General features: G+C 37.2%; 2 protein-coding genes across 3 annotated transcripts in view; one reads left to right on the forward strand and one right to left on the reverse strand.

The window, feature by feature from the left end:
• Positions 1-4,134: 4,134 nt before the first annotated feature.
• LOC140772079 (uncharacterized) lies at positions 4,135-5,078 on the reverse strand. The gene has a single exon (XM_073113964.1). The coding sequence runs from the start codon at positions 5,021-5,023 to the stop codon at positions 4,433-4,435; it is 591 nt and encodes a 196-aa protein (XP_072970065.1). The 5' UTR covers positions 5,024-5,078; the 3' UTR covers positions 4,135-4,432.
• An 18,302-nt stretch (positions 5,079-23,380) lies between these two features.
• Positions 23,381-27,219, forward strand: part of LOC140771733 (SAGA-associated factor 29 homolog A-like) — a 28,418-nt gene continuing 24,579 nt past the window's right edge. Inside the window, exons 1-2 of one of the 2 annotated variants that reach the window (XM_073113379.1) lie at positions 23,381-23,634; positions 26,509-26,596. In XM_073113379.1, coding sequence (XP_072969480.1) covers positions 23,517-23,634; positions 26,509-26,596 — 206 coding nt within the window. In that variant the 5' untranslated portion in view covers positions 23,381-23,516. Of the gene's footprint in view, positions 23,635-26,502; positions 26,597-27,219 lie in introns of both variants that reach the window. The other variant, XM_073113377.1, reaches the window with a different exon arrangement.

The raw sequence follows: 27,219 nt of genomic DNA on the forward strand, positions 1-27,219 counted from the left end.
CCTGCTACACCTTCCAACAGGACTCTATTAGAGCATCTCCAACTAATTCTCCATATTTGGAGCCCAAACATATTCGAGCCAAGAGCCCGGTGCACTCGGACGCACCGGGGTCCATATTAATTAAAATAATAATATAATATATATATTTATATTAGTAATTTTAAATTAGTTAATAGGTCCTCTTAGTGTTATTATTTTTTAATAAAAAATATATAGTTAGCTCGTCGAGATCTTTATAATAAGACTAATATCCAATAGTTTCAGAAGTAAATTTTAAATTACTAATTTTTTAATTAAACGTATAGAAATTACATTACACAGAATAAACATCGAAATAAGCATTACATGTTATTGATTAGAAATATCAAAATTATATTATATAAAATAAGCAAAAATTAATATTTCATAATAAAAATAATAGATATTTAATAGTCTGATAAGTCATCTATATAGCCACCCATTCCGATTCCACCTCCTCTTTCTTAACTGTATCTACCTCCTCTATATTGATGTATTTTTATTTGATATATTTCATATCTGATGTATCTTATTAATATTTACATTGGGAAATATTTTTGAGTAATTATATTTTAGGACACATTGATGTTAAATAATAATAAACATATTTATTTTATAGATAATAAAATATTATACTCATTTTTATAAATAATAAAAAATTTAAAATTTAAATTAACTCAAAAATAATTTAATATTAAACTCATTTTAAATATCTCGATAAGATACTGATAAAATTAAAATTGTTAAATGTAATAATTATTAGATAAATTTAAAATTTTTAAAAAGCTTAAAACAAAATGGAGTCAGGCTCTATTTTTTTTTGTGGGGCTCAATTTGGAATTTGAAGCACCACTATTGCTAGCATTGGAGCCTGGTTAGAGCTCCACCTAGCTCCAAATTCCAAAGTTGGAGTCTCTTAAAAAAAATGGAGCCTAGTTTTATTTGTCTTTTCAACTTTTTAAAAATACCAAAATTTGTCCAATAATTATTACATTCAATAATTTTAATTCAATTTATATCTTTTATTAAATAATTTAATTAGTCAAACCAAATATATAATTAGTTTTACTAATCAATTTTTAATAAAAATAATACAATTGAAAGGTTTTATCGAGTATCAAATTATTTTTGAGTTAATTTAAATTTTAAATTTTTTATTATTTATAAAAATAACTCTAATAAATTATTTGTTTTAAAATCTAATTACTCAAAATTATTTCTCAACGTAAATATTAAATATTAAAATATATTAAACAGGAAATACATCAAATAAAACTTATATTTTTTCATTTCCCGTGCTTCCATGAGAGACTTGCCAGACATTTCCTACCAAAGCTAATATTATTTTTATTATGAAATATTAATTTTTGCTTATTTTCTGTAATATAATTTTGATATTTTTAGTTAATGACATGTAATACTTATTTCGACATGTAGTACTGTCGGAAAAGTTTCATCGAGATTTTAAAATAAGTCTCATATTAAATTATTTTAAGTTAATTTAAATTTTAAATTTTTTTTATTATTTATAAAATGAGTCTAATATTTTGTTATTTATAAAATAAATATTTTTTATTACTATTTTAAAATTAATATGTCTTAAAATATAATGACTCAAAATTATTTTCCAATGTAAATATTAAATATTAAAATACATCATATATGAAATACATCAAATAAAAATTACATTAACAATTATATTTCTTTATTCCTGTGCATCTACCATAAGTGTTTAATCAGTGCATTTCGAAACTCAACATGAGCCTCTATTTTAGATTTTCTAACCATATATTTTTTATTAAGAAATAATAACACTAAAATGACCTATTAAATAATTTAAAATAGATAAATATAAAAATATATATTATATTATTATTTTAATAAATATGGAGCCCGGTGCGTTAGAAAGCATCGAGCTATTGGCTCCATATTGGCTCCATATTTGGAGCATAGGTCGGAGATGCTCCCCTACTTAAATGTGGATTTATTTTATTTCAAAATACATATATTCTAAAAATAATGTATTTTGAAATAAGCATTGTCACCTTTAGATACATCATCGATCTCGGAGTAAGCTAAATGGAATTACCTACATGCTTAGTAAATATAAAAAAAATTCAATAAAATAGCTTTAGATTTGCTTTCATAATATAATGTTAAATCATCAGATTTTAGGGTTTGGAATATGAAACTCCTAAATTGAGTTATAAATGTTGAATTTAAAAATAGATGAAATCTAAAAAGTTTAAGAGAGCTAACTCTTTTCCGAATTTGTATTACTTGCTTATTATTTTTATTTAACTTTTTATAACAACAATAATCACTTGTATTTCATTATATTCTTTCAACATATTCTTTGCCACCCTATTCATATGGAATCAACAATTCTACTTTATCTAGACTTGATCAAACGGCCGCTGGGCCCGGCCTAAGCCCGAACTACCCATGGGCTGCACGGGCCAGCCCTGTGCTCGCCCGACCCAGCCCGAAAGCTCACCCGTTTGGCCCGCAACTAGGCCCGCCCGTTCTGCTACATACCCATTCTGCTACAACAACTAAAATTTTGGTACTATATCGTTTTACATTTTTTTAAAGCATACATTTAAAATTTTCTAATTTATTATTTTATTTTTTAAATAAAGGGACATAAATATTTTTTTAAAAATAAGCTAATAGTAAAACAAATTCTAAAAATAGCTAAAATATGGGTTCGGCCGAATGATAGGTCTTAGTACTCTTTACTATTTCAGCCAAGAAAAATAAAAATCCTATCAGAAGAAAAGAACACTAACAAGAATCAGAGTAGCTACCAAAAAATTGGTCTTAAAATTGTTGGCGGTAATAATCTAATTTCAAAAAGTCACAAAAACCTCTTTCAAAAATTAAATTAATTAATTAAATAAACTTACAGATTACAGAATATAAAATTCTGAATAATCGAGTTTAGTGTTGAACACTATATCCTTAAGACCAATTCGCCCTCCACTGATTGCTTCTAGAATAATGGACGTCTTTCTCGTAGAATACAACGACTGTCTTGCACTTGAAAGAAAACAGTTATTCAAATGCCGTATTAAACCTAAGGTTCTGAACCGTGCTGTGCGCTCTCTCAAATACAGACTCAGACTTAAGACTCAACCCAAACTTAAAAGAAATAAACCAATTTTTTGTATGTAAAATTATGTAGACTGTCAGCCTATTTATAGAATTAAACAGGCTCGACGAAAGGATGCAAATGGTCACGAATGGATACACCATTTCAGATCGAATTTAACCAACTAAATTACTGATTAATTGTTCATTGAAGGAACACACCACTTCAACTTCGGATAGGTTCAACCAACCAACCAACTCGAACCAGACCAAATTTGAACCCGTATCAGGTAAAAATTTAAAATTGGACTTGACCTATGCATGCGAACCGAACCAAGCCGAGCCGTGCCGGACGACGCACGTGTGAGTTAAGTTGCATAGTAACTTTTACCCATAAAATAGGTACCCCTTTTGGGATCCAAAACCCATAAAAAGTTTATTGTTTATATACCATACTAATATTTCTCAAATATCTAATATGATACTAAACTTATTTTTCTTTATTTTTCATTACCATGATACCCACTTTAAAGCCAATTTTCATTCACTTCTCTCTATGGATTTGACTAAGTGAATATATAACAATAAAATACTCTTTGAGCTAAATTAATTTTACCATTAAATTATCATTAATAATGTGTGGACCTATTTAAAACTTAACTCAAAGTTAATAGAAAATTTATGTCAAATGCATGGAATCAGTAACAATTTTATATCCATAAAGACTACTTACTTAGCCAAAGCATGGCCATCTGTCGCCGGTATGCTGGCCAATAACATCACGGAGATTGACCAGCTATGTGGGGGTTGGTTTCACAATGCTATATGACATGGTTATGAGTATCTAACGTGTCCAACTTAGATAATCTTAGAGGATCATCGCACCTAGATCATGTAAAGTACAGCACTACCGCAACTCTTACAATTGAAAGACTACATACTTAAAGTAAAAAAAACAATGAAAGCCATACATTACCCTTAAAATATGAAAAGCATTTGTAAAAATAAAAAAAAAACATCATATTCTCAAGTTTAATATAACAAGCATGGATGCAAACAGGGTGATATCAAAATCTTAATACAAAGTAAAAGCTTGCTGGAAAGAGAAGAGCATATTGTGCCAACGGCCAAATTGAAGGAGAAAGGAAGCAACAATGACATGAAGCATTACTTAGGTTTACTTAATTTCACTATTGTTACAAGAGATGATTCAACCGTTGGGAAGAACAGAGAACTCTAATTCTTACGGAAATATGGTCGGTAGCAAAATAGCCGTCCGATTTGTCACATAAGAAGGCTCAGAGGATTTACCAGATAGCAGCTATTCCTTCTTCTTACTACTGGGTTTGTTATTGAGCAGCTCATCTGGAATAACCTTAAGAAGCTTCCTCTGCTTCGACTTGGCGATCTTCTTCAAGGTCTTAGGGTTCGTAATCTTCTGCAACTTCATACCGGACCTCAAAATGTTCTCCTGCTTCTTCTTCTCCCTCTCCTCCCTCCTCTTCCTCTTGTCCACCTTGTTCTGTCGGATCTCCTCCTTGAGCTCCGTCATCCTCTCCCGGTACGCCCGCTTCATCTCCTTCTCTTTCGATCGGAGCTCGTACGACTTCCCACGCCGGGTGACGGCGGTGGCGGACGCCCGGTGGGCCCGCGCCTGCTTCCACTTCCGGCCGGAGACCTTGCCAGCGATCACGCCGTCGTAGGTGGGGCGACCGAAGGTGGGTTTTTCCGGGTCGTCAGCGGAGGGGAGGGCCTGCCTCTTCGCCGGCGGCGGGGCGGCGGCGGCGACAGCGGAGGAGGTGGCGTCATCGACGTCCATGGAGTCGGGGGCATCGAACTGGGGTCGCTTGCGCTTATTCTTAGCGCCGCCGAGGCCTTCGTCTAGGTAACGGAAGTCGAGAGTGGAAGCCATTAGGGTTAGGGTTTTGGGGACGGAGGCAGAGTGAGAGAGAGAGATGGGGCGATGAAGCGAGCGTTTATTAGGGTTTCGAACGGGAGTAAGTTCGCCTCTGGGCTTCTGGGCTTCTGGGCCTCTGGGCTTCTGGGCTTCTGGGCCTCTGGGCTTGTTACCGCTGACGATGACTCGAACAACTTATTAAGTTCGCTAACTTATTTTTGGATAATTAGTTAAGTACAATTACACAAGTGACAAGACCCATGAACTTTGGCCCGGTTTCACAAACACCAATATTTATGTTTGGTGACATTGACGCATTTTAACATATATAAAACCTCCCAAATGCTTCTTTTTTCCATTGGTTTAAATTTTTTTATTAAAAAAATTTAAAACTTATATATATACCATATTTTAGGGAGGGGAAGATTTTACAAGGATATCCTTTAGGGAGGGAATATTTTATATATATATACCATAAAAAAAATACGATTAATATTAGGGAGAGAATATTTTACACTGAGTTTTCTTTGCGTGCATACCCTTCAAAAATCCCATATTTACTTGAATGCCCTCTCTAAATTCGAAACTTATATATATACCATTCAGAACACATAATTTTTGCCTATGAATGATATATCTTTGAAAACCTTTTTTTTTATTTTACAAGGATATCCTTTAGGGTTAACTAACCGTTAAAATTTGAATAATTTTAGATATAAAAATATGAAATTATCCTTATTCTATATTTCATAATCTTTGTTAGTTAAAAGTATTTTTATCCTTTTTCTACCAAATTATTGATGCTTAACTTAAAAAATAACTAGACTAGTATTATTACGAATCGGTTTGATCCGATCCGTAATGGTTCTATACTAGATTGAAGATGTGACTTTAGAAGGAAGTTGCAGATAATCTAACCGTTGGATTTTTCCTAAATTTTGGATATGATGTCGCCCTTGAAAAGAGCTTTCCAACGAATCCAAGATCACAAGATTTGAATGGCTAAATCATGAGATATTGGCCGAATAATGGTCGAAGCTCAGATAAACTCTAGCTTATTAACCCTTTAATGGTTAGATAGGTGCTAGATTAATTCCTTAGTGTGAAGGGGGAGAAGTTGTTATAGAAGAGGGGGATTAAGTGTTAGAGGAAGCCGACCAAAAACTTGGGCAATGAAAAGAAGAAGCTGGGAGAGGGCTCCAATAGCTAGAGCAAGTAGAGAAGTAGATAAAAGAAAAATGCCATCTCCAATTATCAGAAAAATTTCAATTAGAATTTCCTTCATATATTATAGAGGCTCACCCTAGGAACACATCAACTAAGTTAAAAATCCTAACAAACCAAAAAATTTCGCCGCGGTGCATTGGAACGCGCCTGATCGTGTTCTAACGCAAAATTATAGTTCTCTATCATAGTGAATGTATGCAGGAATTTGAATAATCACATTCGAACGACTCGAGTCTGTTCCAATGCATAATTCGTGTTTTATGTTTTTGTGAATGTGTGCAGGCGTTTGCATAGCCCGTTCAAAAGCGGTCCCTGCGTTCAAATGCCCCCCGACAAAAATTCTTTCATTTCTTCAAACAAAAATGAACTAGATAAATAGGTTCATCCCAATAAACCCAATGTCCTAAGTGGAGCCAATATGGACCAAATTTTATCACTCCACCATCCTTCCGTCCACTGTGCATCATTGCCACTCTACCAAAATCTCAGTCACCCACTTGTCTTGGACTTGAATGCGTCGTCTGGCTAGGATCCAAACTGTAATAGGAGTACTGGGTTCGGCTTCTAACTCATCGGAATCAGTCCTTATTAGCTTGGGCGGAACAGCTCCAATCGGCTTGGCAAGGGGAACTCGAGCTTTAAGGCTTGAGACATAAAAAACTGGATGTATTCGTGCTAAGTCTAGACGATATGCCATGAGTCTAATCCTTTCGATCGCCTAATAAGGTCTATAAAAGTTTGAAGCCAACTTATGATTAGGAATGAGCCTAATCGAGCTTTACTGATATGGTTGGAGTTTGATGTAGACTGAATCCCCAATTAAGAAGGACCTCTCTTGATGCCGCTAGTCATAGACTTGTTTTATTTGATTTTGGGCAGCCGCTATGTGCATCTTGAGTCTTCTCAATAACCTTATCATGATCTCACAAAACCACATCCACCTCAGTTTGGTTGGCTTGAGTCGATGGCAAGTATATATGCAAGGTCGGAGGCGGCTAACCATAGACGGCCTCAAACGATGTTATGCCAATGGTTGAGTGAAAGGTCGTGTTGTATGACCACTCTGCCCATTTCAAATATGATAGCCACTACCGCGGTCGCTCACCAACAAAGCACCGCAAGTATTATTCTAAACATTGGTTCAGTAATACACTTAGTTAGGATCTTTTCTTATTGTATTAGGTGTTTATTTTTATTATAATAAAATTCATATCGGTCGCGTTCGAATGCAAGAGGGGTCGCGTTCGAACGCCCTTATGAATGCATGCATCAGGTTCGCAAATATAGAGAACGTATATTGTGTGTTCGAACGCCGTCGGGCAAGTTCGAACGCCCGTGTTCGAACGTTGGTATCGCGTTCGTACATCTAGAGATGGAGCTTTTTAAGTGCGTTCGAACTCGATCGGGTGCGTTCGAACGCGATCGACTAAAATCCTCTAGAATTAAGGATTCATATTACTTTAGAACTTGTTGGATAGTCTCTATAAATATGTGGATGGCAGCCAACTTTATTATGCTATTGAATTATTGATTTTTGCCTCCTATCTTCTCTCTAGACTCCTCTTTCCTCTCTTTTCACCATCCTTCCACCTCTATCGTTGGCAAGGTTTCTCCTAACTTCTAATCTCCCTCGATTGTCAAATCACCCCTCTTCTTTGGAATCTCGACCACTTCGTTCCCTTCGTCTACTTTCCTTTATCACTTCCACAATCCACCCTTATCTTCGTATCCATCCATAAACCTAACATCCACTCCACCCGTTACCACCACCATCACCCACATTATTTCATATTTTTATCCCTGCTATAGTTCGAATCTGTAAAGGGTGTAAATACAAAAGTTGTAGATCAGAAAGTTAAGATCTAACTAAATTTGTTTTGTAATTTTCTGACTATCGGAGAATATTTGACAAATATTTTTCTACAGTTGTGCAGACTAATTTCTGTAATAAATTTAGATCTTAAGGAATTAATCGTAGCCGATCGTTTGGTACAAGAGCCCATCAATTGGTATCAGAGCCTATCAATTGGTATCAAAGCTTATCAATTGGTATTAGAGCAAGCAAACCTCAAACCTTCATTAATAGTTGAAACAAGGAAGATAACATCAGCAAAGAGACCTATAGAGAGCACACCGACAAGGGAACACTCAATCCACGATGACCCTAACTGTAAGATCGATTCCTTTGGAGCGACCATGGCAGGACCTCATTCAACGCTCATCAGTTCGAATATGGATAAACTTAAAGGTATATTGCAAACATTATTGCATAGAGTTGACAACATGTGAAAGGATCACAATGAATTCAAGAAATTTGTCGTGAATCGATTGGGTTCGTCATCTCCTCAACGACAAACAGAATTTCAAGAAGGACCAGCGGTAGGACCTCATTTAACTGATATCCCACAGGTTCAAGTGCGTCATATGAGTGTCAATGATCCCCTCCTACCTATGCCTACACATCATCTTTCACCTCCGTTATAAAACCCAAAACCGACAGTGGTGAAACCTGAGAGGCGTGCGGTACCGGTGCGCTTCATCGATGAGGAGGATTGGCATTATGAGGATGAGGTTGATCCTTATGGAGAAGGTGATGGACATGCTCGAGGATTTAGAGAAGGTGATCAACATGCACAAAGCTTTAGACCTGAACTAAGGAGTTTTCGAGAACCCGACAACGCTATTTGGGGGAGAACCACATGTTTGGACTTTCCAAAATTTCAAGGCGATGATCCAACGGATTGAGTGTTTCAAATTGAATAATATTTTGATTGTCAAGGTACAGCAGAAGATGCAAAAGTCTAGATGGCAAGCTTTCACCTCCAAGGAACGGCATTGCATTGGTATAGATCGGTTATTCGTGGTAGTGGATTTATCGGATGGGCTGATTTTTATAGGAGGATTTCACGCAGATTTGGGACAGTGGTATATGAAGATTTTACTGCCACATTAAGCAAGGTGGTTCAAAGGACGACCGTATCGGAGTACCAAGCTGAGTTTGAAAGAGTTAGTAGTCGTTGTGAGCCACCTTGGTCCGAACAGATATTGATGAGCACATTTATTTTGGGGCTGCGAAAGGAGACACAAGTGGATGTTCGAGCTCTATGTCCTACTACTCTTGAGGAGTCCTTTGAGAAGGCCGTGAGGATGGAACAAAAGCATAGGGCTTTAAAGATGGCAGTAAAAAATAATTGAGGCAACCGAGATGTGCGGTTTGCATTTAGAGCGTCGGCTGAAAATTTTGCAGTTTTAAAAACAACGGCTGCAAGTACTAGACCACGACCCTTTGAGACCTTCTTCCGATGTTAGAGGAGGCACAAGACCTCGTTCGAACTCTCACACCTACCTAGGTGGAGGAGCGAAAAGCCTTCACCTTTGCTTTCGATGTGATGAGCATTTCACCCCTGGTCATCTGTGTTCTAAACCGATCGGGAGTGTGATGCTTATTGATGGTTCAGAGGAGGATGATGAGGTAGTTGATGATGGAGAGTGTCCAAAGGAGACCGTTGAGGAGGGCGTGGAGGAAGATATCCAAGCTGAAATATCGATGCATGCATATTCGGGTACTTCCGTGCCGAGAATGTTACGAGTGGATAGACTCATTAGAAAGCATTGTGTGCACATCCTCATCGATTCGGGGAGTACACACAACTTTCTAAATGAGAGGTTAGTGAGAAGATTGGATTTGGATGCTGAATCGACTACGGGGTTTGACGTTGCTATAGGAGACGGCATGAAGCTTAGAGCAGAGAGCTTGTGTCGTCGAGTGGTATACAAGTGCAAGGACACGACATCAAAGTGGACTTGTATCCGTTGGCGTTGTGAGGACCGGACATTGTCCTTGATGCTCAATGGTTACAAAGATTGGGACCTATTACATTTGATTTCCGGAGCATATTGATGAAATATATACAAGGAAACAAAGATGTGCGGCTTGATGATGTTCGAACTTCGCCGATTTCTACGATGTAGCCTATGGTGGGGCTGTTTGGTGCGTATGATTTGGCCTATCTTCTTCAGTTAGGACCAGCAGGAGATGAGCCTTAAACGAGTTCAGGTACTACCATTAAGTTGTCTAATTTTTTAGATAATTTTTTTGGACTGTTTGAGGAACCGTAGGAGTTGCCACCAAAGAGAGCGGCGGACCATCGCATAGAGATTGTACCCTAGGTTACACTAGCGAACGTAAGGCCATATCGGTATCCACATGTGCAGAAAGAAGTTATCTCAAATATGGTAGTTGAGATATTGGAGCAAGGCCTCATACAACCAAGTCATATCTCATATTCATCCCCTGTGCTTTTGGTGCAAAAAAAGAATGGGACATAGCATTTTTGTGTTGACTATCGAGCACTAAACGCTATTATCGTTAAAGATTGGTATGCATTCCGATTATCGAGGAGTTGCTGGATGAGCTTATAGGGGCAACTATATTTAGTAAGCTTGACTTGATGGTCGGGTATCATCAAATTAGAGTTCACTCGGTAGATGTGCATAAAACTGCATTTCGGACTTCGGACGGGCATTACGAGTTCCGGGTGATGCCTTTTGGTCTCACCAATGCTCCAGCTATATTTTAAGGCCTTATGAATGATATATTTTGGCCTTTATTGCGAAGGAGGTAATGGATGATTGGAAGCGCCATCCCGAGTTGGAGAATCGAGGTGGTTTGCTGCTGGATCGCGAATGCATTCGAGTGCCTGCAAATGATGGATCGCGGTAGAAATTGTTGGAGCACTTCCACCAAACTCCAGAGGCTGGTCATGAAGGTATCTTGAGGACTTATAGGAGGATATCTTAGAGTTGCACGTGGCCAAGATTAAGATGGGATGTGAGGAGTTTTGTCCGTACTTGTGAAGTCTGTCAAAAGGCTAAAGCAACAACCTTGGAACTAGCCGGATTACTACAGCCTTTACCTATACCGAACTGTGTTTGGGAGGACATTTCTATGGACTTCATAAAGGGTTTTTCGCTGATACGTAGTTATTCTATTATTTTTGTGGTGGTTGACAGATCGAACAAGTATGCACACTTTTCGGTATTGTCACATCCGTTTTCAGCCAAGTAGGTGGCTAAAATTTTTGTTAGAGATGTTGCCCGATTACATGGCATGCCTCGCACGATTGTCTCGGATTGTAATCGTGTATTTATGAGTGACTTTTGGACTGAGTTTTTAAGATTGTAGGGGACTCGATTAAACTTCAATTCAGCCTACCAACCATAGACGGATGGCCAAACCGATGTGGTTAATCGAGACATTGAACATTATTTGAGGTGCTTTGTGGGAGAGATACCGAGACGATGGTTGGAGTTCTTACTGTGGGCGGAGTGGTCTTATAACACCGCCTGTCATAGCAGCATTGGCATGACTCCATTTGAGGTGGTGTATGAACGCACGGCTCTGACGTTACAGACTTATGATCCAGTGACATCTGCAGATTAGATGGAGGTGGACTTAACATTAATGGATAGAGACACCACATTGAGAAGGTTGCGTGCTCATCTTAAACTTGCTCAAAATCGCATGAAGCAAGTTTATGATCGTAGCCATCGGGAGCAAGAGTTCGACATCAGTAGTTGGATATTTGTGAGGGTGCAACTATATCGACAGGTGACCTTACGTCCGATGCGTAACCAAAAGTTAGCACATCGCTACTTTGGTCCGTTTCAGGTATTGGAGTGTATTGGTCCGATTGCAAGGTTTCTCCTAACTTTTAATTTCCATCGACTGTCGAGTCACCCCTCTTCTTTGGAATCTTGACCACTACGTTCCCTTCGTCTACTTTCCTTAATCACTTTCATAATCCACCCTCATTTTTGTATCCATCCATAACCCTAACATCCACTCCACTCGTCACCACCACCATCACCCACGTTATTCCATATTTTTGTCCCTGCTATAGTTCAAATCTGTAAAGGACGTAAATACAAAACTTGTAGATCAGAAATTACAAATATAACAAAATTTGTTTCATAATGTTTTGACTATCGGAGAATATTTGACGAATATTTTCTTAGGATTATGCGAACTGATTCCTATAATAAATTTAGATCTTAAGGAATTGTTCCGTAGCCAATCTATTAGTACAAAAACACATGAATTGGTATCAGTGCCTATCAAAGTGGTATTAGAGTTTTTCATTCAGCACCTCAGATTGGCCATCCGTTTGAGGGTGGTTTAACTCATACGAAAGATAGTCCCTTGAATAGCAAAGAATTCCTACCAAAATTGACACATAAATATAGGATCACAATCTGAAACAATTGATTTTGGCATACCATGCATCTTGGGCATATCGCGCACAAAAACCTTCACAGCCTTCCTTGTCAGATAGGGATGCGCCAAGGCTAAAAAATGTGCATCCACGATCATGAAATGTCATCTAGCCTTGGGTAGATCATCGATGAAATCCATAGCGACATCTGCCCAAACCTTTGATGGAATTAGAAGCGGTTGTAACAAGCCGGTAGGTTTTGTCGATTTCGTCTTTGCTCTTTGACACACCTTGCAAGCCTTGACGTAGGCTTGTATATCTTTCTTCATTTCAGCATATGTGTAACTCTGGCTTAGCCATTTCTAGGTGTGCAACACCCTTTCATGTCCAGCCATAGGGGTGTCATGGAAGTGGCACACAAACTCTAAGCGCATATGGCAGTCAACTAGAACAATTATCTTACCTTTAACCACCAAGAGTTTGTCTTCCACTACAACTCCTTGCATATAGCTAGGATCTGCAACAAGATCGTCCAATATCCTCATGGTGCCCGGATCCTTCTTGTAGGCATCTTGTAGCTACTGGAAAACTCGGCTTGATTTAGGTGCCTTATAAGGCATCGGTGGTGATGTTTTCGGTCCTCTTCTTGTACATCAATTCGTAGTCGTATCAAAGTAGCTTGGACACCCACCTTTACTGTGCTGGTGTGTGTATGCGCTTCCCAAGGAAGTAAGGCGAACTCCTTTAATCGGTGCGAATCATGAAACGTCACCTGATGAGATAAGGCCTCCACTTGGTGATAGCATGGATGATGGCAAACATCTCCCTTTTATAAGTGGATAGCTGCTGTGAACGTCCGAAGAGAGCATTGGTCATATAAGCCAATGGGTCTGCCCTCTTGCTTCAAAACAGCCCCAACGCCCACTCAGGACACGTCGCACTCAATGGTGAATAGTTTGGTGAAATTGACTAAAGCAAGGACCTGGGTTGAGATCATCTCTTTCTTCAAGGCTTTAAATATTTTCTTTGCTTTGTCTATCCATGTGAATGAACCCTTCTACAGTAAGACTATGAAGGGAACCACAATATTGCCATAATTTGCCACAAACCGAAGATAGTAGCCGGTTAGGCCAAGGAAGCAGCGTAGCTTTTTTATAGTTTTGGGCAGCAGCCATTCCACTATGTTTGGGATCTTCTTAGGGTCAACTTTCATGCCATCCTTAGATATGATGTGGCCCAGGTAGTCGATCATTTGCTGCCCCCATAAACACTTAGAGTCATTGGCTTTCAATTTGTGTTATTGCAATAGGCTAAGTACCGTCCAAAGATGTTGCAAGTGCTCCTCCCATGTGCGGTTGTATACCAATATATCATCAAAGAATATCAGCATATATTACCTCAAATGAAGCCTAAAGATATTATTCATTAAGCTCTGAAAGATGGCCGGAGCATTAGTAAGACCAAAAGGCATAATGAGAAACTCGTAGTGCCCATATGAGTTCTAAACACCGCATTGTCTACATTGGATGGTTCTACTCTGATTTGATGGTACCACACCCTCAAATCTAACTTTAAAAAGTAACATGCACCCGCTAATTCATCCAGCAACTCTTTGATCATTAATATAAGATACCGATCTATGATGGTGATGGAATTGAGAGCTCAATAGTCCACACAAAACCACCACGATCTGTCCTTCTTCCACACAAGCAAGATCAGTGAAGAATAAGCGCTTCAATTTGGTCTTACCACCCTGCTGGACAACTTCTCTTAGACCATCTTTGTTATAGCCTCCTTTTGGATAGAGGGATAATGGTATGGCCTCATATTTGCTGGACCCGCCCTGGGCATGATCTCGATGCAATGGTCTTGTGTCCTAGGTGGAGACAATCCATGTGGCTACTGGAATACATCTTCAAATTCTTGCAAAATACCCTTTAAGTCAGTGGGTAAGTGCGTTGGATCGTTAATATCCTTGGCCCCTTTGATGAGTAGCATGAGGAACCTACAGCACCCCTCTAGGGACTGTAGTGCTCCCTTGGCTTCCTTGCTTGATACGGCTAGTAGCTAGATTAGTTAGCCTTCATGACTGAACTCCATCGTCATGGTAGTGAAGTTGAAGGTGATCGGTCCAAAATTCTGAATTCATTGCACCCCAAGCACTAAGTCAACTCCTCATAGAGCCAACGAATATAGATCAATTCGGAAGATATGGCTTTGAATTTGTAGCTAGACCTTGTGGCATATGCCCTCCATTCTCAACATGGTGCCATCACCGATAACCACATTGAAGCCGTTGGAAGGCTCCAACTCCGATCCCAAACGCCTCACCATTCGAAAATCCATAAATTTATGGGTGCTTCCTGAATCAATAAGAATTAGGACTTTATTCTTCTTGATCATACCTTTAACCCGAAGAGTTTTCAAAGTCGACTCGTTGGCGAAAATGTGAAGGGAAAGCTCGACTTGGATATCAAGCGGATTGTCCTTTTCGATCTGGCCACCTTCTTTCTCTTGCTGCTCCTCAAGATCTTTAATGGAATTATCCTTGATTATTTCCTCCATGAGCATGATGGCAGCAGGCTGTTTGGAGCATTTGTTGCCTGGTGTGAAGCACTCATCACAATAAAAGCATAAGCCCTTTGAGCACCAATCTTCGATCTCCACTAGTGTGAAGCGTTGTCCCATCATCCGTGGTTGTCCCCTAAGGTCTGGGGCTGTCCGTGGTGGGGGTGGCCAATTGGAGTTTAGCGGAACCCACCCCGAACATGTGCCATACCCGAGATCGATAGTCTAGGGTTAGAGCACGGATCGCTAGTTCTCCATGTTGGACAGTGTGTTGCCTTCAACTCCCTTATCTTCTTTTTAATCATTTGAGCCGCTGAGAAGGCTTTCAATAAAGTAGTAGGACGAGTCACCTTGACTTTCACTTGGATATCACAACGAAGCTCCAAGATGGAAGTGCTTTTGAGAGCTGAATTCGACCACCTGTGGACTCGATTGCTAATTCTTTCGAACTCCTCTTGGTAGGCTCTTATAGAGGTATTTTGGATTAGCTTCGTCAAGGTGGCTTGGAAGTCTTATAGTTGGAGGGTTCGAAATGCACACAAAGTGCATCGGCAAACTCCTCCCAAGTGATGAAGGAACGTGTGCAATGTGCTGCTTAAAACCATCTCATCTCTACGTCTTCAAAGTAGAATGAGGCCAGAAGCACCTTTCAGTGGTCAGGTGTCCTTTGATAGGTGAAGAATTGCTCCGCTCTATAGATCCAATCCAACGGGTCACCCCTACTGAATTTAGGAAAATCAACTCGAATGGTGTAAGATTTGTAACAACCTATCCTTAAAAATAAATAAATAAATAATAAAATAAAATAAAATTAAAATAATCATAATAAAAAAATAAATAAATATAATAATAATAATAAGTTTTTGGGCACGACGTGGCCGGCCACACTATAGCCGGCCTCGTGCCTATGAGCAGCTTGCATGGTGAGGCGCCACGCGCCCACCGCCGTTGTCGCAGTCAACCGGCTGCGACCAGCTGGCCACGACGGGCCCCGACGCCACCGCCCTTTTATCCCTCCACCGCCTCTCTTTCTCCCTCTATAGCTCTCTCTCTCTCTCTCTCTCTCTCTCTCTCTCTCTCTCTCTCTCTCTCTCTCACACACACACACACACACACACACACATACACACACCAAGCTCGAGATCGTCAGAATCGAGCCACCGACGAGAGGCCGACCGCTGGCTGGCCAGCAGCAGCCGGTGCCCTCTCTGCTGGTCGGGTCCGCACTTCCCTCCTCTTCTCTTTCTTTCATCTTCTTCTTCTTCTTCTTCCTCTACTTCTTCTCTTTCTCTTTCTGCACAGTGCTAGGCTCGGCCCAGCACTGTAGCAGGCAATGCTAGGCCGAGCCCAACACTGATGGCAGTGTTCTAATTAATTAATTAATTATTTATTTATTTTATTGATGTTATTTATTTAGGTTTTTCCTTCTTAATTAATGCAAATACATTATTTAGACATTAATTATTTTAATAATAATATATATTCTTCTATATGATTATTATTAATTATAATTTGTATAGTTAATGATTAATTAGGTATAAATATAGGTAATACTTATATTTATTTATTTATATCTCTATTAGATTAATATATAGATTTGTAAATTATAATTATCAAATTTGTAGAATAAGATACATTTTAAGTAATTCTAATAGTTTATGATACATTATTATTTTGTAACAAATAAAATACTAGGCTTATATATTTATTTATTTATTATTTTATAAAGTAATGACTACATAATCCCTAATTAATCAAGATATAATTTAATTATAATTAGGTTTTTATCTATATTTTTATTTTTATTTATAATTAAAAATCTAGCTAGTTATAAAGATAAGTAGAAATTCTAAAACCTAATAAATCATTATATATTACATGAACGGATTTAATTAGATGAACGGCTAACTTCATGCTACTTAAATATTTTTAGATCCCGAACCCCTTATGTGAGGCCCCGTGGACCCTATTAGGACGAGTTGTCGCTTGGTTGCCGGATGTGACGGATACGTGAGTTGTGTCTTCTCATCAAAAGTGAGTAGTCTTATCCCCTAGACACCTTTCTCAATTAGGTTATATTATATATTATGTACGTGCATGTTTTGACCTCCAACATTATTATATGACTTTATCTAGAGACGATTATAGTCGAACATATTTTTATCATGCATATAGTTAGGCTGATCTTGGATATGAGTATGATGATGATAAATAGAGATGATGAGAGTTGATTATACTATTATAATTTTATGTCCAATGATCTGTAGCATGAGTATACAGGTAATAGATTAGCACGGTTATGCATGTGTTGGCTATATGGTTAGAGACTATATTACATTATTTTTCTCTTGATTTCTGTTCCACCTAAATGCATGTTATGCATTGACTTGTTATTGTACTGGATATATGTATATGATCTATCATTTAGAAGGAAAGCATGACATGTGATTAATAGGATAGTTGATAGAAAGCATAAGGATACCCGAGTGGGCACGAGGGTTAGGGCGTACCTGGAGATGATTGATCACTCGACATAATCGCGATCCTGTTGGCCTTACGTCTGAGGTCGCTAGTCTATATGCGCAGCAGACATTCGGACATGCCATTCGCTAGGGCATATGTGACGAGTTATCCTCACGAGGTTTCTATCAACTAGGAGAGTGCCCGGTTTGGATGGATGTTGATACTCTAGCAGATGGCGGGGTATCATATTTGAGATACTCTTGTGGGTGACGGAGTATGCTTTGAGCCTTTGGACATGATGTTGAGACTGTGTACCAGGTGTTGACTGTGCACAGTGTTCTAGTATGATGATATATAGAGCTGACATTGATGACTAAAATATTGAGAAATGCATATAATTTTATTATCATTTGATTATCTGATTATTGAGTGGTCAATATACATCATATATGGTTACATTTGATATCATAGCATGATCATGGTTGGCATGCATCATGTGTCATATTTGAGAAAGAGTCATGATGATAGTATGACATGGAGATTTGTTTACTCATTGTCGATGATTATATACTTTTATCAGTTATGACATATTATCTATTTTTTATTTATATATTATTAAGGATACATTCATATACTCATTCATGACATGATGCTTTTTCTGATTCATATTATTCAATATATGATTTACTCTTTGTTTGGCATCACTGATTCGGGGTAAAGTCTATTTGTTGAGCCTTTTGTTCATGACTCTATTTATTTTTTTTTTAACCCTTCAGATATGTGGTACGTGATAGTGACTTGAGATATCTTGAGATATTTTAGAGCGATGATGAGGTGAGCTATAGATGCAAGATGGTATAGATGATAGTTTACATAGAAATTGAGTTTCACTCTTTTGTATTAGACGATGATTTGTATAATACAGGTCGAATCATAGTGTACTCTTGCACTAGTTATTTTAGTTGTGTCTTGATGTTTTGTTGTGGCTTGTGTGGGTTATGCTAGATTATGTAGTGGTCTAGTGTATATTATTATGGACTTAGATATTCATATATTAATAGGTTTATTTTGTTAATAGTATGATTTATTTGGTGATGGATTATGTGGTCATGGATAGGTTAGCAGGTTTTATTTGATGATGTTATGATTATATATGCACAGGAGAGTATCTGTGCATGACAGGTCCTGCCCGACGTATCGCGTGCGCGTGCCGTATGAGCACATGAGCGTGCACGTGCCTATGCCGGGAGGGGGCGTTACAGGGTTGTAGCATGTGGTCGCGTCCGTTCTCGCGTCCTTAGTGAAAGTGGCTCATGTTGCTAGACCCTTGGTTGATATGGGGGCTCTTCCCACTCCTCCCAAAGTTCCTCCTCTAAGTATAAGGCCATAGGTGTCCTCGGGTGCAATGGTGGTAAATCGGTGCGGCGCCTTTGTGGTTCATCGCATTGTTACTATGGTGCCTTCAAGATCGGTTCTCGCTGGATCCTATCTCATGGTAAGGGACGATCCTCTTGTCTTTGATAAGGCTCATGAGGTGGAGGTCGACGATTTGGTGGGGCAATAATCGGTGGTGGAGCTAGAGAAGCCGCAGCCCTGGCTAGATCTTTCTCCTGTTTCTAGGAGGGATGCTGCCTTGACTAACTTCCCCACTATTAATTTGCTTAGTGGTACGCCTTTGGCTCATGTCCACAGGTCACCTTGATCTCTAGCATTGTTTGTGCCATGGAAGCTATGGCTTGAGGTAGATCGGCTAAACCCGCTAGGTACTCCATGGAATATCGCGGACGAGGTGGGGATGATGACCTCAACGGAGCCATGTGGTCCGTCTCCAAGCCTTGGTTGCTTGTTTGCCTTGCTACCTTCGATCTTGTAGTAGCCATGATAGTTCAAGGAACATTAGCTCTGATACCAAATTGTTATGAACCGGCTTGATACGATCCGTAATGGTTTTAGACAAGATTGAAGATGTGACTTTCAAAAGAAGCTATGGATAATTTAACCATTGGATCTTCTGAAATTTTGGATATGATGTCACCCTTGAAAGAGTTTTCCAATGAATCCAGAATTGTAGGGTTTGGATCTTGAGATGTTGGTTGAATAGTGGCCAAAGGTCGGATAAACCCTAGTTTGTTAGCCCTTCAATAGTTAGATAAGTACTAGGTTAATTCCTTAGTGTAAATGGGGAGAAGTTGTTGTAGAAGAGGAGGATTAGGAGTTAGAGGAAGCTGACCAAAGACTTGGGCGGTAGAATGAAGGAGGTGAGGGGGGGCGTCAATGGCTAGAACAAGTAGAGAAAGAGATAAATACACAATATCGTCTTCAATTATCAGATAAACAATAATTTTCATCGCATCGATCTCATTCGAACGTGGAATTATAGTTCTATGTCGTTGCGAATGTGTGCAGGCATTCAAACAACCCAAGTCCTTTCGAATGCACAATACGCGTTCTCTGTTTTTATGAACGTGTGCAGGCGTTCACATAGCCTGTTCGAATGCGGTACTTGCATTCGAACTCCCGCCGACAAAAATTCTTTTCTTTCTTCAAAGAAAAATCAATTAAATAAATAGGCTTATCCCAATAAACCCAATGTCACGAGTGGAGCCAATATCGTATCAGTATCTATACAAATAACATAAATTTCAAATGATAGACATATAAATACCAATTTTAAAGGGTATATAAGTAAATAATAGATTTATTTTCCAATGTAAATACTAAACATTAAAATACATTAAACCGGTAGCTTTGGAGATAACTTACCAGACCATTAAATATTAATTACTGCTTATTTTGTGTAATGTAATTTTGATATTTTTAGTTAATAATGTGTATTACTTATTTCGATGTTTATTTCATATAATGTAATTTCGATAATTTTATTTTAAAAATTAGTAATTTAAAATTACTTCTGAAACTATTGGATATTTATATTATTTTAAAGATCTCGATGAGAGTTTTCTAACCATTTTAATATTTATTAAAACATAATAATACTAAGATGACAGATTATGTAGTTTCTATCAACTAGTTGGATACTTAGCTCTTGATGATGATGATACCCTTAACGGCTGGCTGGGTATAATTATTTGATTGAGATATCCTTAATAGTTGGCAGGGTATGCTTTAAGCCTTCAGGCTGGAATTGAATATTGACTATGCATAGTGGTCTAGTATGATGATATTATACCGAGATGTCAGTGATAATCATGATGTTGAGAAATGCATATTATTTCATTATCATTTGATATACCTAATTTTTTAGTAGACAATATACATCATATGTGGTTGCATTTGATATCATAACATAGTCATGGTCGGCATGCATTATATGTGTCATATTTGAGAGAGAGAGAGTTATGATGATGGTATGATATGGAGATTTGTTTATAAATTATCAAGAATTATATACTTTAATAAGTTATGACATAATATCTACATTTTATTTATATATTATTGAGGATACATTCATACACTCATTTATAACATAATGCTCCTATGCGATTCATATTATTTAATACATTATTTACTCTTTGTTTGACATCACTGATTCAGAGTAAAGTTTATTTACTGAGCCTTTTGCTCATAACTCTCTTTATTTTTTTTCTAACTTTCTCAGATATGTGGTATATGATATCGATTTGAGAAATCCTGAAAAGATATTTAGAGCAATGATAGGGTAAGCTATAGATGTAAGACGGTATAGATGATAATTTATATAGAAATTGAGTTGTATCATTATTAAATATTTGTACTCTATTGTATTAGACGATTATTTGTATAATACATGTCAGATTATATTGTACTCGTATGTCAGTTGTTATAAGTTGTATTTTGATGGTTTGTTGTGGCCTGTGTGGGTCTTGCTAGATTATAATCTGCTAGTTTATATAGCTATCTAATATGATTGTTATGAATTTAGATATGGATATATTACCAAGTTTATTTGGTTAATAGTATGATTTATTTGGTGTTGAATTATGTGAGCATAAGGTGTATCTGTGTATGGCGAGCCCTGCCTGACCTGTTGTGTGTGCCGCGTGCGCCGTGTGGACGTACATGTGCCCGTGCCTGGCGGGGGTGTTACACAATTATCTCTAATTCCCTTCGATTGTCGGGTCCTCCTCCCTCCTTGGGATCTCGACCAACTTCTTTTTCCTTATCCTTATCCTTATCCCTTCTGCACTTTATGACAACCAAATCCATCACCATTACCACGACCTTCATCATCATCAACACCATCACCCGCCATCTCCACCTCCATCGCAATATTGTTTATTTTAGCCCAAGAAGCAATCAAAATCTGCCAAGAGCGTGAGTATAAAATATGTAGATTATGAAGATACGGAACGATCCCCTCTAGTTTTATAATTTTCAAACTTAGAATATTCTTCTACGACTGGGTGGTTTGCTTTCCTAGATGCACAATTCATTACATAAATAATTTCAAGCCTAAATCAATTCAAACCTAAATCATGCATGATTAAACTTAAAAGTTTGATTTAGAAATAAGGCCCAATTCAATAGTGAACTTGTAAGAACTAATATAGTACTATGAGCCTTTAGATCTTAATCTAAATATTCTCAATACTATATTTATTATATATTTATAATATTATATATTATATTATTATTTTTAGTCTTATTGAGCCGAGTTTGATGGATCTGGCTCATGATCAAGCTATGCAGAAAACTAATTTCAAGCTTGGCTCACTTTTGAACCGAGTTTGATTATGCCTTAGCGAGTTGAACTCGAGCTGAGCTTGAGTTGACTTAGATTATTTTGACAATGCTAATAATAAACTAGACATAGAGCTCTCTTCCATATATATAAGTTAGAGATATGAGCCAACAATTCTAAGAAACATGCCACAAATGGGTTAAATCATGAGATATAACGGTCTACAATAATTACTATAGGTGTAATTACTATAGCTGTAATACATTTTAATTTCCTTCATGAAAAAATTTGCTCTTACATATGCTCAAATTCGTAACTTCTTGCTACCAATGGGTACTCTTCTAAAATTGTGTTACTATGATGGTTATTTACATCTTGCGAGGTTTGCCTCTCTTTAGCGAGTATAGATTATTTCATTATTAGGCCTCCGAGTATGTTATATAATTAACTAACATGGCAATTATTATTTACTCATTTTCTTAATAATTGACTTAGTATACATTGTATATATAAATTGTATATACTTATAATAAAATATGCATCAATTATTACAGAAAACTCATGTACCTAGTTTTATTGAGTTTTTAAGCAAACTAACCTCCTTTTTACTTTTTTACCGAAATAGAATATGTATTAAACTTTTAAATGTATATCAAATGGGGTCAACTTATATCAAATAGGATCTAATTCACTATAGCCCTAATAAAAATACTAAATTAATTAGTGTTTTTAAAAATGCTAATCAGTTCAATGTTTTTATTGCCAAACAAATTTTTTTCTTAACCGTTGAAAAATTAAGTTAAAGAGATTTATATATATAAAACGCTAGTCAATTCAGTATTTTAAGATCGGACAAAAACACGAAACTAATTAACGTTTTATTTAGAGATAAAATATTAATTAGTTTAAAATTTTTATTAGGACTATATTAAATTAGACTCTTAATAAGTTGAGGAGTAGTTTATTTTAGTAAAAATAAATTAAAATAAGGCTATTTGGTCCGAAACTCAGTTTTACTCTTAATAAGTTGAGGAGTAGTTTATTTTAGTAAAAATAAATTAAAATAAGGCTATTTGGTCAGAAACTCAGTTTTATATGCTAAATAAAAAAACTGAATCTAACTAAATTGCAAAATCCCCACCATAAGCCCCCTCAAGGCTAAAGTATAAACTTTACCCTTTCTACTTTGTAAAGAATTCCAAATAGGATATTGGCACGCTTCTCAAAGCACCGCAGGCCTCGTCCGTCGTCGTCTCTCGATCCCTCAATCCCCCCTCCCCCGGCCCCGTCACCCCCTCACGTTTAGCCAAATTATACCGAAGTCCGAGAAGAGAGATAAGGAAGAAGAGGAGAGATGGCGGCGAGCGAGATCAGCCAGTTGCTGGAGAAGTCGAAGGAGTTGGACCAACTCCGGAAGGAGCAGGAGGAGGTCATCCAGGACATCAACAAGCTACACAAGAAGATCCAGTCCTGTGAGTTCTCCGTTTCATATGGAAAAAAGATTCGAATTCTTTGCTGCTTTGATCCTAATTTAAGCATCGTTGTTTTTAAACATGTAGCTCTGCTCGTATTTAGTGATTCGCTGCAGGTTGTTATTTGTTGTTTTGTGATTAATCGACTAAAGCCGGTATTAGGCAATTCTCTGAAAGGGGCTCCTAGGAGTCCACACCCATTGGCTTTTAACAAATGTGCTTGCTTTTACAACCAAGTAGAGTTTTTTATTAGATGATTAGTTATTGTAGGGATACTTGCTTCTCTGCCAGGTTTTGGTTGTTGCCATGTGATTAAAGTCTGACAAGTGACTAGTTGATTAACTAACAGCACTTTGGTTGTGCGGCTGAGCAGTTTGTTGGAAAGTTATGATTTTTACATCGATTTGTTGACAAGGATGGTATGTGCAAAGTTAGGAGTTCTTGGATGATCAAAAAAGACCATGGCTTATTGTAGTCTTCATGTTAGAGCGTCTAGATTAGGTTGTTTGTGAAGACATTTATTTTCCATTGCATTGATGGGTTTTGAAAGTTCGCCTCTGGGTGTATCGTTATTAATTAAGCAAGCACTTTAAGGTGCAGGTACGAAGATAGGAGTTGTCAGATTATCTACAAATAAATGATGGTATATTACAGTCTTCGTGTTAGAGCATGTGGAATGGGCTGTCTTTAAGATCGTCATTAATTAAGCAAGCACTTTAAGATGGCAAGTACGAAGATAGGAATTGTGGGATTATCTACAAGTAGATGATGGGATACTGCAGTCTTCATGTTAGAGCGTGTGGACTAGGCTGTTTTAAAAATCGTCATTAATTAAGCAAGCACTTTAGGATGGCTAGTATGAAGATAGGAGTTGTCGGATTATCTACAAATAGATGTTGGCATATTGCAGTCTTCATGTTAGAGCGTGTGAATTAGGCTGTTTTTAAGACATCAATTTTCTATTGCACATGACGGGTTTTGAGAGTTCGCCTATGGGCAGTTGTCATTAAGTAGGCATGCAATTTATGAAACCAATTATAATTTTATATTTCATTGAAAGTGGCAGCCAGAATGTGAGGTTTCAACTTTCAAGGAGAATTCCTATCTGTTTAAGACTGCTAATTTGAGCTTCTAATGGTAGAAAAATAGATTTTAGATGAGATCTTGAATGAGGATGGAATTTGACCCACCTGAATAAAAACATGGACCTAGTTTTGTAACTTCTAGATTTAGGTTGTCCCTAGGAATATGATGTTACTTTAGCAGCTTAAATCAGCTCAAATGTTCGTCGTATTTTGGCAGTTCCATCTAGGCTGCTCATAAGACATATCAAGTACTATTTTAGAGGATTACATACACTATCTTTACCTGGGGCATGTTGACTAGGTGCTTATAAGACAAATTTTTTGCTTTCCATGTGATGGGGTTTGCAACAGAATGCGAGTTCTGCGATACCTAATATCACCATATCAGTGGGAACCTAGTAGACATTGGAAAGCATTTGTCGTAGAGGGTGGAACTTGACCCACTTGAATCAAAACATGAACCTAGTTACAGTAGCTTCAAGTCTCAGGTTCTCTTATTGTGATTTTAGCAACTTAAATGAAATAACTATGAGTCATCTTTAAGATATGATTTTCTTATTTCTACAGTTAGAGAATTAGATATATGGTATTCACCTAAGAGTGTGCTTACTAATCTGGTTTTAAGATGGTTTGCATGTCTTATGTTTTGGAGATCTTCTTGGTAGTTGTTTACATTTAAGAAATTGAAATTGTAAGTTGTGCCACTAATGACACTCTTCAATGTTGCATTGTAGAATGACAAGTTCTCAGGAAAAAATATAATATCAGTTAAAAACCATAGGTGAACTGCTGATGCCAGAAAGTTTTTTTTTTTGTTTTTGAGCAAGGATGAATTCAGTCACTTCTTGAATTAAGATGCTTTGATGAGTGTGTATTAAATTAAGATGTTTTTTTTTTGCACCTGATGGGCTTTCAGGAGTGTGCCACATGGAATTTGTCATTAAATTAAGATTCTTTCTTTGACAAAAAAGTTGTGTATTGCATCAGTATTTACTATCTTCTTTGTTTTGTAGAGGAATTTGGAAATTTCAGTCAAATTGATTAGTTAAAACCTGATTTGTGGTATATGGGACTTCACTCCCTTGGATCATATAGTAACTTCTAATTACAGATTACCTGTTGGAATAGCAGGGGAGTTAGACATCTTCAATCTATTAAGGATAATTTCTCTCTCTCACCACTATATGGATTTGTGGCTGGAGATGCCAAACCTGAACTCAACCTGACATTTTATTTGTCAAATGCGCTTTGGCTTCTCAGCAAAGCATTTACAAAGACTTATACCGGTTATTGGCGGCTTTTGCATTTTAATTGCATTGATTTTCAATTTGCAGTAATGAACTTTAACAAAATATGCATCGACTATATAAAATATATACACTCAGTTTTATATGCTAAATAGAAAAATCAAAGGCAATTAAATTGCAAAAACCCCTTGGTTATGTCCAACCCTGCATAATAATAGTAGAATGAATTTGTTACAGATAATTATTCTGTGACAATTTTGACTGAAATATACTGGATTTTTTCAAGAAAATGTGTGCTAAGAGGACAAGAAATTATAGTGAGATCAAATAAGATATTTGATGAGAGCTATTTAAGCAGTAGGAAAAGATTAACTAATGTGGCAAATTCTGTTAGTTCCGTTTTCAGATGTGCCATCATTTCATTTGCAAACAGTATGTTTCTTTTCTGTAGATCTGTTATATTCATTATACCATTGATATTTATTTTACATTTTTACCTCTGTCGTGTTATACAAATTTTCTGCTTACGAATATAGCTCCAGATGTTATTGAGAAGTCAGCAGAGAGCACTTTACACAAGCTCCGAGGATTATATGTAAATGCAAAAGAACTTTCAGAAAGTGAAGTGAGGTATGTCTCCAGAATGATGAAAAATATCTCAGTAAGTTTTCTGATGTGAATATCAATGCTGTGGTAGAACTATGCTTTGGCAGCTTAACTGCCTTTGTGATTTTGTAAGTTTTGTTTTGTTCTAGAAAATGGAAAGAAATAAAATCAGTCTACTTGAGGATGCTCGCACATTTGCAAATTTACATGCTTTTAGATTGTTGTATATTGGTTCCTTTTTTGTGCCCATCGCTCTTGTAAGTCTTCTTCTTTCATAACATGTGTCACGACCCGAAATTGGAATTCTGCCGATCATGTATCCTAATAGAACTTGAGATACATGAAACCTTAACACTACTTTTCCAAAGTCCACAATATAAAAGAATTGAATGTAAATAACTCCAACTCAATAAATAAAAACTCACAAGGAAATAAAGAGGTTCAAGTTAGACAATCAATGTCTTTAAAACAAATAATGAGACTAAAGGGGAAAATTGAATCCTAAGTAGGGGTAAATGAGTCCCGTTATGCCACGTTGAGCAACATTTGAAATGGTAAGAGCAAGGTACCAAAAATCGGTATCGGGATTGGGATCGGGATCGGTCGTCCGGAAAAACGATACGTATCGGCTGTATTGTCCATATCGG

This window comes from Typha angustifolia, chromosome 12, assembly GCF_048772165.1.
Source record: "Typha angustifolia cultivar Huaian chromosome 12, ASM4877216v1, whole genome shotgun sequence".
Taxonomy (NCBI): Eukaryota; Viridiplantae; Streptophyta; class Magnoliopsida; order Poales; family Typhaceae; genus Typha; species Typha angustifolia.

What these genes read in the sequence shown, in the direction of transcription:
- LOC140772079 (XM_073113964.1), bottom strand. Translation starts at nt 5,023, where the DNA reads ATGGCTTCCACTCTCGACTTCCGTTACCTAGACGAAGGCCTCGGCGGC.